The 13,874-nt window shown below is 50.8% G+C and overlaps 1 protein-coding gene across 2 annotated transcripts in view; it reads right to left on the minus strand.

Moving 5' to 3' along the window:
* The window catches only part of Ntn1 (netrin 1), a 192,311-nt gene that overhangs the window by 174,185 nt on the left and 4,252 nt on the right, over positions 1–13,874 (minus strand). Inside the window, 2 exon segments of one of the 2 annotated variants that reach the window (NM_053731.3) lie at positions 2,716–3,797; positions 4,199–4,578. In NM_053731.3, coding sequence (NP_446183.2) covers positions 2,716–3,733 — 1,018 coding nt within the window. In that variant the 5' untranslated portion in view covers positions 3,734–3,797; positions 4,199–4,578. 2 annotated transcript variants of the gene reach the window in all.

A 13,874-nucleotide genomic window follows, 5' to 3' on the forward strand; every position in this document is an offset into this window, starting at 1 on the left:
GGAAAAGCACAGTGATGCAGCTTGATTTCATCAAGACTTATTTTTTTTTATTAAAAAAAAATGCAATCCTCCGCCTTCACTGTAAATAGCCTACAGACTGGGCGCTTCTACAGTGTGAAATTCACGAAATGGGCTCATGTTGAGGGGGCGGGAATCTGAGTAGCTGGAGGTACAAAGTTACTCTGTGAAGGACTTATTATTTTGCTGGGTGCCCTTCAGCGTCTCAGAACACCTGTCAAACACTAACACATCCCTATATCTCCACTCTAGGGCCTTGTCACCAAAAAAGTTGGACCTTTAGCTGTAAATCACTCCTAAATTGTCCTCGTTGGCTTTCTTTCTAACAAAGTGATGGGGGGGGGGGGGGAATCACTAGAACTCCAATTAAGACTTTACGGCAACTTCAATCTGATGTTCCCAGTTCTATCCGCCAGGTATCAGAACATCTATTCAGCAAGGAAACTATAAATAACTCCAACGGGGTTTAGTGGGCTTGGCTCGTATGAAGTGACTGAATAATTGGCAAGATTTAGAGATGCTTTAACTGCGAAGAATTAAAATAACTTCAGTGAGAACCCTGAAAAAAATATCGTTAGCCGATCGTTTGTCATGTAGATTATGTACTTACTAGGCCTAATTAAACTTTTTGAACAAAAACCACTTGCTAATTACATTAGTTAATATGTTGATTGCTCAACTTGGCACAAAAAGGGGGAGGGAGGGGGTCAATCCAATTTGTGTGTTGTTAGTGCTTTGGTGGAAATACAAAATACCCTAAACTGGGGAGATTATTCCAAGTCTAGGGCCATCATTTATAACAGATAGCAGGTTGTGCTTTCAAATCCTAAGAGGGGGAGGGGAGCGAGGGTGATCAATACCCGGGACAAGGGACCCTTCACACTCGTAATACTTTTATAGCACAGATCCAGATTATTCACACCAATATACCCACTCACGTTTGTCCAATTAAACCCTGCTGGAGACCGAATCTTTCATATGCACATACAAACTAAAACTGATAGCGAAACCCTGGGAATCCCTTTAAGTGCCAATAAAGGGTTTTTTTTTTTCCACACAAAAGGAAGAAAAGAAAAGAGGAAAGGCAAAGAAGAGACCAGGGGAAAAACTAACATTTCTCAGGGAACTGAACAGATCAAAGACACTTTCTTCTCCAAGACCACTAAGTCTCCGTGCCACCACTTTACAGATGCCTGAAAAGTCTCTTTCTCACTGGAAGCTAGTTCTTCCATCCCTGGAAGGTTAGGGGACTTACAGTTTGGTCTGCAAAGGCTGGGACACACTGCAGTTTTAAATGAGAAGCCCTGCAGTGCAACAGGAGGCACAGGCGTCTGCAGACCAGGGCTGCAGCCTGGGCCTCTGTGCACCGACCCTCCGAGACATGCTTTCCATTCGCTCGCTCAAAAGCCTGCATCCACAGTCACGAGGCACAAACTATTCGACAACAACATGACACAATTAATCAGAACCAGACTTTAAAACGTGTGTTTGTGGGGACCAGCGAACTCTGCAATGTGCCTCCGAGGGTGAAGTGATTGAAGAGACTTGCAATGGCTCTCTGGGGTTGGGAGGGAGAGGGGGGGAAATCTGTGTGTTCACAAAAGATGCACACCAAATGGCACATTATAGACTAAGTGATTTTCTTTACAATTACTGTCAGATTTAGACATTTACATCTAATGCTGAAAACGTGTGTTCGTTCTCTCTCTCTCTCTCTCTCTCTCTCTCTCTCTCTCTCTCTCTCTCTCTCTCTGGAAAAACTGATGTGCCTGGGAGTTTCTGCATCAACAAAGTTGTACAATTCAACAACTTAGAAGTTGAACATATCCTTTCTCATCCTCCATTATGACCCAGGCGTATTCACCAACGCCGGTTTTGTCAGATTTCTCTTTCAGGAATTGAAACGCCATTAAAAATCGAGACGCGGGATCCTTAGTTAATTCAAAACTGCTCAATTTCACGAAACCCCGGAGCTAACAAAAAAAAAAAAATCTGGTAGACTTCTTTTTTGGACTAGGATTGAGTTAGTTTAAAATAGTCACTGAGGTCTCCTTTGTAATCTGTAGATAGTAATTAATTGAAATCACATCACTCTCTTTTTGCTAACACGAACACGCTGCTCAAACGAGAAAAAAAAAAAAAGAAAATCAAACCATAAAAAGAGAATTGGAAGGTGCAAGAGTGGCATTTGCTTGGTACCCAATTGGTCCCAAGCTGCAAAGAGCTCTCTGCCTTCTCCCAAGGGATTCGTGGGAGAAGCTCTGGAACGTCCCTGGTCCCCAACCGCGCGCCCAGCTGCAGCTTAGGAAAGGGGGATGGGCGGAGGTGAACCCCAGGCACTAAGCAAACTGAGAGGAAGGCAGTGAATGTGTTTCCGTTTGGATCTGGGATTAGAAAGACCTGTCGGCAAATTTTCTCCAAACCACTCCCTCCACCCCCGACCTCCGGGGGCACTTCACCAGCCCGAAGTGGGTGAGAGGATGCAACACACTAGTGTTGGCCGACCGAGCAGACCGCTCTAATCTCACCCCTCCCAGGTCCCATACGTCTCGGAACGCGCGTCCCGTAGCAATTTTAAGGTCCCCGAAACCCAAAATCCCGCGATGCTCGAATTCGGGAGAATCCGCTGCTGCAAGGTCCAGGAGCCCCCGCCCGCGTCTCCACCCACCGCCCCCGGCGCCGCGGCGCCCCACTCACCCACGCACTCGTTGGCCTCGCGAGCCGTGGCGCGCTGCCAGGGCCGATCGTAGTGGAAGGGCTTGCAACGGTCGCATTCAGGGCCGGCCGTGTTGTGCCTACAGTCACACACCAGACTGTCGTCTCGGTCGCGCACGCAACGCGCCGCGTGGCCATTGCACTTGCAGCGGCCGCCAACCTGCAGGTCAGATACTGCATAGTAATAGGAGTCGCGAGCCAGCTCCGAGTCATCTTCGTTCTCGTCGCCAAACGTGTGCAGGCGGCTGAAAGCCACGCGGATGTCTGTGGCGGTGACCCAGTCCTGCAGCACCGGCGAGTTGTCGAAGTCGTGCGCCGAGGGCCGCCCGTCCAGCGTGCTGAAAGCGATCAGCCCGCCGGAGAGCGGGCGCATGTCGGTGTGCGAGTCGGTGCACACCGCCTCCTGCTCGTTCTGCTTAGTGATGGGCGCGCGGTGCGGCCGGTTGTACATTTTGCGGCACTGAGTGGAATAGAATTGGAAGGGCACCCACGTGCGCCCGTAGTCCATGGACTTGTAGATGGCCATGGACTCTGGCCGGGGCGAGCAGAATTGCAGGCTCACATAGGTCACCTCAAACTTCTTGCCGAGCGACAGAGTGAGCGTAACGTTGTGCGGGAACTGCAGGTAGTTCTCAGACTGCCAGCACGTCAGGTTGTGCGGATTGTTGAGGTCGGTGAGGAAGGCGGGCGGATGCGCTTTCTTGGGATCGGAAGAGTTGCAGAGGTGACAGGAGCGCAGCCGCTCCTCGCCACGCTCGCTCACCACGCAGTAGCGCGCCGGGGGCCGGCCGCAGGTGCTGGACACGCGCACGTCCTTGCCGAAAGCCGCGTTGACAAAGTCCGGGATGCAGCGGCGTGGGTGCCCGTTCTCATCCGAGCAAGGATCAGGCTGCGCCGCCTGGCCGGCGAACATGCTAAGCCCGGGCCCGCCGCGCACCGCGCCCACCAGGCACGCCACCGCCGCCAGCGCCGCCAGCGCCTCCCACACAGCGCGCATCATGCCGTGGCCAGCTTGCCCCGGCCGCGCCGCGCCGAGGAGTCGGTTCGCCCGCCGCACCAGACGCCTGCGGAGAAAGAGGAGCTGCGCTCAGCCAGCCAGCAGCCAGCCCGCCCCGCGCCCAACAACCCTCGGTAGAGTGACGGGCGTGTGTCCCGCTCCCCGGGACACCAACCCCGAGATTACCCGCTTCACTACCCCAAAATCCCGGGATATCCCGAGCGCAGGGGCCTCCAAGCCTGTACCGCACGCGCCCCTTCCTCCCGGCTTCCTTGGCCTCCCGGCCAACCAAGGAGTATGCCCGCGCCCGTCTGCTCATCCGCAGCTATGCCCCTAAGTCTCCGGCGCAGCAGGGATCCAGGTTCCCCAATCCCGCATGGGGTCCCTTTCTCCCGCCACCTGGGGTCCTTCATAAATACCCCCTCCCCAGTCGCGTCCCAGCTTGGCACTCCGCGTTGGAGACTTTACCTCTAAGTGATGGCAAAAGAGAAAGAAAAGTTTGCCTGGCCCCAGCCGGGGAGCCCGCGCGCCGGACCGCAGAGAGCCTCTCGCTGGCCGCTAGCAGGAGCGTCCTGTCTCAACGCGGGCTTGCCAGCTCCATGCCCCGCACGGCCGCCGCTGCCCTAGCCCCGGCCCCGGCCGCCACCGCCGCCGCCTCTTCCTACTGAGTGACGACGCAGCCGCCCGGCTCCCGCCGCGGTCCGAGTGTTGCCCTGCCCGCGCCCGGGGCGCACACACACACTCACGCTCGCTGGCGCGCACTCACACACGCACGCACGCCCCTGAAGGCTCCGCCGCCGCCGCCCGCCGCTGCCGCTGCCGCCGCCGCCACCACTCGCGCTAGGAGTGGGGGGCGGAGGGGAGCGCGGGGGCGGGGCCGCCGGGCGGGGCGCCGGCCAATAACGTCGGCAAGCAGCCGCCCGCTCGCGAGCAAAGTTTTAACCCCGAGAAGAAGAAAGTTAAAGCCAACGGGCCCGGGATGCTCCAGAGGGCGAGAGCGAGCGGGTGGGAACCTGGGAGCCAGAGAAAGAACAGCAGAGACAAAGAGAAAGCGAGAGGAGCGCCCGGGAAAACCCCGGAGAGGGGGCAGGGCCGGCGCGCACCCTGTGGGGGTGGGGTGGGGGCGAGAACGGCTTTCTCCCTCCCGGTCCCAGCCAAACACATCTGTGTTTGTTTTCTTTTCTTCGCCGAGGTCCAGCCTTCCCCTAACCCAGCTTGGTGGCCCCGGTGGCACCGCGCACAGGGCCTTGCCCCTATGGGCACTCGGCCCCGGAGGCATGAGGAAGGGGAACTGGAAAGGGATGTGAACTCTCTGCTGTTTACTCTTGCCCCTAGGCTCTAGGGGGATGGTGGTGACAAGAGACAGCGCCTAAACCTCACAGAGATGCCACTGCCTTAGGCCCATCTGTAAGAAACAAAATTTCCTCTTAGGCCTGGAAGCTGTGGTGTAGACTCGAGGCTAAAGGCCAAGAAGCTTGGATGCACCTGGATGGTAGCCTTCTCAGGTCTGTCCTGAACTTCAGAGATGGGGCCTCTTCAGTCCTCCCTAGGTCCCCTGAAGCTGACTTGGCACCTCTTAGATCCTGTGTTTTTGTTTAAGTATCCCTAGGGAGAGTCTCACAATTGCTTTACATAGTACCAATTGACTCCACTTTTCAGTTAAGGACGTTGAGGTCTCAGGAGCTAGGGATAACTTCCCCAAATCTCCTGGCTACTAGAAAAATCAAATCTAGGCTCATAGCCTGAGGCAGTAGTGTTCCCCTGTGGGTGGTGTCTTCTTGCCATTTCAGCTACACTGGAGGCCAAGGCTTGAGCTATCTTAAGCCCAGGGGTTCAAGGCCAGCATGGGGAACATAACCCATCTCAAAGAAACCTGAGCTTTCTTGCCACATTTGTCTAATGGATAATCTCACCCAATTACAGTCTCATGAGGTGTCCTCAGGCCACCCAGCCTCTGGCCCCGGTCTCTATTGCCTTAACAAAAGGACTGTGGGCCAGAATGGTAACCTCTGGCTGTCTTGCAGCCACAGCCAGAGTTCAGAGGTGAGAATCTACCGAGCTTTGAGCTTGAAACATAGTTTCTGTTAAGTTTCTTTCTCATTTAAAATGTGATTCAGTAACAGACCTGGATGAAAAAAACTCCACTCCAGGTTCTGGCCCAATGGCTTCCTTGCTTCAATTGTTAGCTCTATCGCCTGCCTCATTCTGCTCCTTCCACTTTCATAGACTCTGAGAACCTAAGAAAGGGCCTCAGGGATGGGCTGGCCCAGCTCATTCTGCTTGGACGAAGGCCCTTCTTCCTGGTCTTCCTGAGAGCTGGCCACCCAAGCCAGCTCTTCCAGGGAGGCAAGCCAGCCACAGCCCAAGGAAATAAATCCATGTCACTGTAGGGACAGTCTGGACTCACCCTTGGTCCCTGGGGTTGTGTTTTAGCTTTGCCTGTTTACGTCGTTTACCACTTTGTGCTGTTTATTTATGCCTTGCCTTTGTGGTAGAAAGGACTGCAGGTGAGTTACAAGGGTACTTAAAACATGGCAAAATAACATAAATCAGAAATGAGGTGGAAGGGACTGAAAGAAATGTTTAACCATCGTGGACTTTGACATCCCAGTCATGCTGGGAGGAGACAGAGCACTTGGAAGAACACAGTTTGGAGCCAGAGTGACTAGATCCAACTAATGCCTCTGCCGTGTGGCCCTGGCAAGTCTTTGCATCTTCCTCAGCCTATAAAAGGGGGATACCAATGTCTCTACCTCATAGGACCTTGAGCATCAAATGAGTTGACACACAGGAATATTGCAACTTACAGTACATATGCTTACACAGTGCCATTACATAGCAACTCAAACAACCTGCTGTAAATACACATCGACCCAGGGCCGGGGTGTAGCTTTCTGGGAGATGCTTGCCTAGCATGCAGAAGGCCCCTGATTCAATTGCTAATACTCCATGAATGAATAAACACATATGCAGAGAGCCAGCCATATGGTAGGTTAAAAAAAAAAAGCATGAGTTTATCAGTACTAAATTGTTGAAGAGACACAGAAAATTTTAATTACTTCAAGAACGTTTAATTCCGTGGAAAGAGTTTTGTGGCCTTGGAAAAGCAAATTGGAAAAACATGCACAATCCAATGTCATTTCTATTTTTCTAAGTGTTCCTTAGGAGACATTGTTAATGGTGGTTATGTCCTGAAAGGGAAATGACTCGTGATTTTGACTTATCTCTGCTGATATGCTCTCAATTTTCTATAGTACAATAGGAAGGGAAGCTAGTAGAGAAAAAGGCAAGGGGGAGACGAAGTAGACGAGGGAATGATGCCAAAACTCACCCTGGGATGGCCTATTCGCCTCCTGTGGGTGGGCGACCAATTTGTTTCTAAGCTTTCCTGCAGCCAAAATGAAAAGAAGACCATGTCCCTCACACAATTCCCAGTGTCCGAGAGATAAAAACAGAGCTATTGCTCAAGAGAATTACAACTCTGCTTGGTACTAAAATCAGACAGGAATTTCTCCTGGGGGGCCTCATAAAGGGAACACAGTATGAGGTAATGAGCAAACGTCCCCGTAATAGTCAGAGCAGTGAGCTCCTGGGGCAGACGCTCTGATCGCCCCTGCATATTGGTGGATGGCACCGCACCAAAACAAGCCAGGAAAACACATTCTGTGCGGGTGTGGGGGTTGAAAAGGGACAAATTGGGGTGCTCAGCTCCCCGAACTCGGTACATCTTGGAGTAGCCAAAAGACGAAAGTTCAGAGTTTTTGCCTCGCTGTTTCTGCAGAGAGCTTTCGGTAGAGCTTGTGAGACAGCAAGTCTGAGAGACAGTGAGTTTGAAATTACCCTCCACGGTGTGTGGTTTTTCTGCAGTGCTAGACTAGTGGGCTTTAGCAGGGAGCGGGGAGACAGTGCTTTTTACTTATATATACCATGGTCATTTAAAGCTTAACTTGATCTTTAGTTTTTCCTACTAGGTAAGACAGTCCTCGAGCTGCAATCTAAGAGGTCTGCATCTTCTGGAATATACCAAAACTTCTTTCTTTACCTTTATTCAAAAATCCACCCCCATCCCCATCCCCACCCCCACCTCTCCTAGGCAAAATGGTCCCATTTCTTTCTTTCCGTGATTTCATGGAACTTGGATTTCTGACCAGCCTGCAGTCTCTCCCAGTGCACTCTTCAGTTGTCAATGTCCCTTTCTGAAGCTTGCTGCCTTTTGAGGAGACAAATGAACAAAACAGATGTCCAAGTGTTCCTTCTCCAAGTGGGGGTTATAAATACACCCCAGGAAGGCATGTCGGGCTCTGAGCAGCGGGATCCAGGGTACAAATGAGTTCAAAACAACAGAGGAGCTCTTGGGTGAGAAAGCAAATTCCCAGGTGTTTCTGCAAGGAATGCATTAGGAGGGAGGAGCCACCATCCCGGGCTTACGGCCTGCCCTACCTGCAAAAGCTCAAAGATGAAACAAGCTAGGAAAGGGAGAAGGGGACAACGTGGAAACTTAGGAGTGGGCTGAGGAGAAGAATCTGGGGACTCAGGTGTCCCAGCAACTGATGAGAAAGGGTGCTGTAAAGGAATGAGGTGCAGTGATCACCGTCCCTCGCCTTGAAGGTCACGATAGCTCTGGAGGGGAAAAGCCGATGGTGACCTTGACAGGGCATTGCTGTGGAGTGGTGAGGACACAAGCCAGTCCGCTTAGGTTGTGGAGTGAAAGCGAGGTGAGAAAGGAGAGATAGCGGAGTGCGGACAGCTTCCAGTAAGCGTGTTGACAAGCGGTAGGAAAGAGAGCAGGGCCTAGCAGGAAGGTGATATGGGAGGAGGGCAGGCCTGGGGCTTCATTGTTTATAAGATAGGGCTATTCGGAGCATGCCTTACATGACAGAAAGGAGCCCGCAGGAGAGGTGGCATTGTGATCAGTCAGGTGGCCCGAAAGCTTCCCAGGTTTCAATGAAATAGGAAGTGACAGCATCAGCTGAGAGTGGGGGAAGGGCCATCACACCGGAGGTTTGAGGGCACTGGGACTGCATTATGTTCTTGTTCCCCAAGATAAAGACAATGGCTTGCTGGGAAGAATAAAGAGCCCACTGAGCTTGTGGATCATTTTTAAGAGAGGCAGTAGATAATAGCCCCCACAGTCCTGGGACACATACGTAAATGCAGCTTCTGCAGCCCCACCCCCACCACCCCACCACCCCGTAAACCTTAAAAGACAGCTGTGCTGCACGATGACTTGGCCAAGAACTATATGTAGTTATTTCAATTGCAGCATCAAGGAATTCGAAGCAATGACATTTAAAGCGGTTGCCCGGTTACCTCCGCTTCGAAAAAGGGCTGCTAAGGCTCATTCTGCCCTCTCTGAGACTTCTTCTGGACAGAGCTAAGGAGAGGATTCGGGAAGACAAAGAAGAAACATGGTGGGAGGTTACTGAGAAGGCCGAAATCCAAAACTGGATGCCAGAGCTCAGGGCTCCACAGGTGGACACGGCCCCTGGGGGATGATAAGGCCCAGGAGGACTAGCAAGGGGTGGGGGAATGCCTGGAAGGAACAATGACTTAAAGACAAGGAGGTCAAGGTGTTATTTATGTTAGAAAGACACCCACGGCCAGCATCAGGCTGAGGGAATCTCAAGTGTCTCCATAAGTGCCTTAGAAGCAGGTAAGAATTGGTACAGGCCTAGAGTGGCTTTGGAAGAAGTGTTAGAAACAGGACAGCCTTGTGATGCTGGTTTTAAAGAAGCAGGCACCTTTGGGGTTTGTTCCTGATGTTGCTCTAATAAAGACGGAGGGAGTGTAGCTGGCCCTGCCTTGAGCATCAACCATATGTAGTTTGGAGCAGAAAGAATACTGCAGGAGTGGGGTCCCCAAGGAGGATGGGCTGTGGAGCAGCATCTGACTGGGAAGATCAGTTAGTGCGCAGGATGAAAACTCAAAGGATATCGCCAAGAGATGGGGCACAGAGAGCCAGGGCTAAGGGCCTAGGAGGAAAAGGGCCAGGAGGCAGAACAGACCCTAGAGGAGGGAGCTGAGTGGCCTCCATCTCCTAAATGCCCAAGAGCTCTCTCTGTCTTATGCGTTTATCACTTCATAATAGTTTTTTATTTCAGTGTTTGGGATAAAGCCCAGGATCTTATGCATGCTAAGTCAGCACTCTACCACTGAGCTATCCACCCCAGCACACAGCCCTACTTGAAGCCAAGCATATGCCATTGCCTACTGGGTGCACAGTTCTCTCATGAGCCCATGGGCAGTCTCGAGTTTGTCATCTTTGTAGATGTAAGTTAGGGTTTCATTATTTCTACTTTAAAGGGCTATAACTAACCCATCGTGGGTAAGGACAGGAGCAGATGTTGGAACTAAAATAGTTTTATTGGTGCTGGAGAGATGCCTTGGTGGTTAAGGGCCCTTGATGCTCTTCCAGAGAACCCAGGTTCAGTCCCCAGCACCCACATGATAGCTTACAACCATCTGTAACCCCAGCTCTAAGAGATCCATCTCCCACTTCTGAACTCCATGGGCACCAGGCACACACATGGGACATTGACATGCATGCAGGCAAAACCTTCATACACACAAAATTAACTAAATAAATTTTAATTTAAAAAGTCTGAGTTGGACAGTGGTGACTCATGCCTTTAATCCCAGTGTGTGGGAGGCAGAGGCAGGAGGATCCCTGTGAGTTAGAGGTTGACCTGGTCTACTTACAGAGTGAGTTCCAGGACAGCCAAGACTACATAGAGGAAACCCTGTCTCAAAAAGGAAAAAGCCTGATACCAGAGTGTGGAGCTGTTAGCACCTATGGACAAGGTGAGACTATCAAGGCCTCAATTCTGAGAGAAGAGAGAAGAGCTTGAGGTCTACCAGAAGTGTGAGTTTTGGCCTGAATCCACTGGACTTTTGAGCACCTCTCTGCTGCAGGTAAGAAGACAGACCTAGGGGACCTGGCTCCTGGGACCCCAACAGGGATCAGAAATTGTAATCAGAGGCAATGTGAGGCATCTGGCCTCTCTAAACTCATCATGTTCCCTTGAAAAATTCAAAGAAGTTGGTTTAGGCTAAGGCTTGATTCCTGCTCACCAATTTGCATTTGGTGTAATTTTAAACAAGTTGCTCTACCCATAGGAGAATCACTTTAATTAATCACTTCGAAATGAAAGGAACCACACCTGGTTTTTATAGGCCTAATATAGGGCTTTGAAAAGTGAGGACGTTTCATATATGATAGGCTTTTTGTGTGTGTGTGTATGTGTGTGTGTGTGTGTGTGTGTGTTTGTGTGTGTGAGTGTGTTTGTGTGTGTATGTGAGTGTGTGTGTATGTGAGTGTGTGTGTGAGAGTGTGTGTGAGTGTTAGAGTGTATTCATGTGAGTGTGTGTGTGTAAGTGTATGCGTGAGTGTGTGTGTGTGTGAGTGTGTTCATGTGAGAGTGTGTTCATGTGAGAGTGTGTTCATGTGAGAGTGTGTTCATGTGAGAGTGTGTTCATGTGATTGTGTGTGTGTGTGTGTGTGTGTGTGTGTGTGTGTTTGGGATCTAATGTAAGGACTCACACATGCTAGAATAGTGCTACACCCAAGCCCCAGCCTGTCTTGTTTTTAATAATTGCAACCCTCAGATCTACTTGCCAGATCTCTCAGCCTGGAAGAATTGGGGGTGTCCTTTCATGTTGAGCCTTCTGGAGTCTGGCTTACCAGTCTGACTACATGGGTACTGCTCAAGGGACTTGCAGGTCCCTGGAGGGTGCTGGGGAGGAAGTTAGAACATAAGCAACAGGCCTGTGTGATGTTCAGGGTTCTGGGGATTCCTCCTTTACTCAGGGTCCTTTGCTTGCATCTCTAGGTCAAGCCCCACCTTGTGCAGGCTTCTTGGTTGAGGATTCTGGAGTTAAGTTGGGCACAGAAATCAGTACAAATCCCAAATCCACCCAATCCTTTCATCTACCAGGGCTCTTTGAAGGAGGGAAGTGCATGTGGATAAGAGAAGCCAGCAGATGCCATTTATTTTCATTTGCAAAAACACTTTTGACAAGATCCCACCCTAGGTCCTCCTAAAATAAAGAAACTGGGTCACAGTGGGGGAGGCTTTGTCATGGATGGGAGATCCTCCCGGAGGAAGGAAACAAAGGGTGCAAATGAAAGGACAGGTCCAGGGTGGAGAAACTTGTGGGGGGGCGGTGAGCTTAGGGCTGGGATTCCACTCATTAACATTTACGGCGGAAGGAGAAGGTGCCCTGGCTGAGACCTGCTGGCTTAGAGATGACCCTGGAGCGATGCCACCTCAGAGATGATGCCTAGACAAACATCCTGTGGGGGTGGACACAGGACACAGACAGGTGTATTGGGGCACAAGTAATTTGGAAAAGAATGGAAGGTTATTAGCTAAGATGGGGAAAGTATTTCTTCAAGGTTCAATACAAACTGTTTTCTTAAGAACAGACTTCACCCACAGGTGCCTGTAGTCTTGCCCTCTACAAAGCATTTAGTGTCTCTGGCCCCTGGCCTCTAAATGCCAGTGGGTTCCCTCCACGAATGCACACATGCACACATGCACACATACATGCTGCATCACTACCCACCCCTATTCTCATCTACTTGAAATTTAGACCTATGTGACATAAGTGCCCCCCCCATCCCAATTTAAAAGAAAGCAAGGCTTGTGGTAAAGACAAGAAACAAAAAGGAACCGGTACCACTCAGGTGTTCACACATGACTGTCTAGGCAGTGGTCTCCTCTTACTGTGCCTAATCTCCTCTCAGTGCTGAGTTCTTTTGAGCTTCTGGGTTGTTGCATCCTTCCTGATCCGGAACCCTTTCCCAAGTGAATGAATGGTGACTTTGGCATTAGAAAGAACTCTACGGGGTGGGGGATTTAGCTCAGTGGTAGAGCGCTTGCCTAGCAAGCGCAAGGCCCTGGGTTCGGTCCCCAGCTCCGGGGGTGGGGGGTGTGGGGGAGGAGAAAGAACTCTGCAAGAGACTCTGGTTAGGAGGGACTTTGAGTGTTTATAATCTGGGGTCAGAAACCCTCTATTCTTCCAGGGGTCAGAGAACTCCCGGAGGAGGATCCTTGATGACTAGTAACTGCTGGGCTGGCGATACACTGAGCAAACAGGAGAATATATCACAGGCCAACCTGGGGATGCAGGCCAGAGTTCCCAAGAGTGTCACTGTGTCAAGTCAGTGGCAGGCTTTAGTGCCTCTTCTAGTGTCCCCACCCTGTCCCTGCCTGCTCCCCAGATTACAAAGAAGGAAACTAAGGCCAAGGAGACTGAGCAAATGAGTTCAACACTGATATTCCTAAAAGGTGACTCTAAGTCATTGAATGGCTTGTGGGTTACCCATCCAACCCCACCCTGAGAACACCTGCTCCTCTCTACACTGCTAATATAGGCATGGTGGGGGAGGAAGGGGGTAGATCATGATTTTGATGGGGAAACTAGTTCTTTTTATTGAAGAATGATGACATTAGAAAGTCACTATGCTTAAAGGTGTAAGCTTCTGTTAGCCACAAAATTCAATTATATGGAACCACTTAACTTTTCCCAAACGTCAGTAAAATGAGGTATTACGGGTTTATACATCACATGGAGAAAAATCTAGAGACTTGACTCCAGCAGGCAGTACAGGAGAACAGACACGGATCACTGATTCCAAACAGATTGGGTAAGTACATGGACATTTCAACCATAATAAGGTGTCAAAGGAAACTAGGATTGGTGGAGGGGCAGGAGGGAGCCCTTTCCTCACGACAGAAGCTGACATCAGCAAGACCACCATGCCAGCCCCAGAATGATGCCAGAGACTACACACAGCTGATGGCTCTAGCTCAGCCTAGAAGGCCACTGCCACGCCTGAGGCTGAGCACCTGGCTTATGGGGTCTCACAGGGACTCCGTGGGTGGTCAGCTGACCCACAATTGTGCACCTGCATTAACATCCTGTGATTCTGGGCAAAGCACTTCACCTTCCTAAGCACAGGCTTCCTCTAGAAAAAATAAGGATAGAAACCCCCTTTTCGGTCCTTCCTTGTTCCCTTTCTTCTATGGGTATCAAGAGGCTGAGGGGTAAAGCTCAGTGACAAAGTTCTCGCCTAGAAGGTTGATTAATTTCAATTGTCAACTTGTTGAGAACTAGAATCACCTGGGAGAAGGGATTCCGC

The sequence above is a fragment of the Rattus norvegicus genome, chromosome 10 (assembly GCF_021556685.1).
Source record: "Rattus norvegicus strain SHRSP/BbbUtx chromosome 10, alternate assembly SHRSP_T2T, whole genome shotgun sequence".
Classification (NCBI taxonomy): Eukaryota; Metazoa; Chordata; class Mammalia; order Rodentia; family Muridae; genus Rattus; species Rattus norvegicus.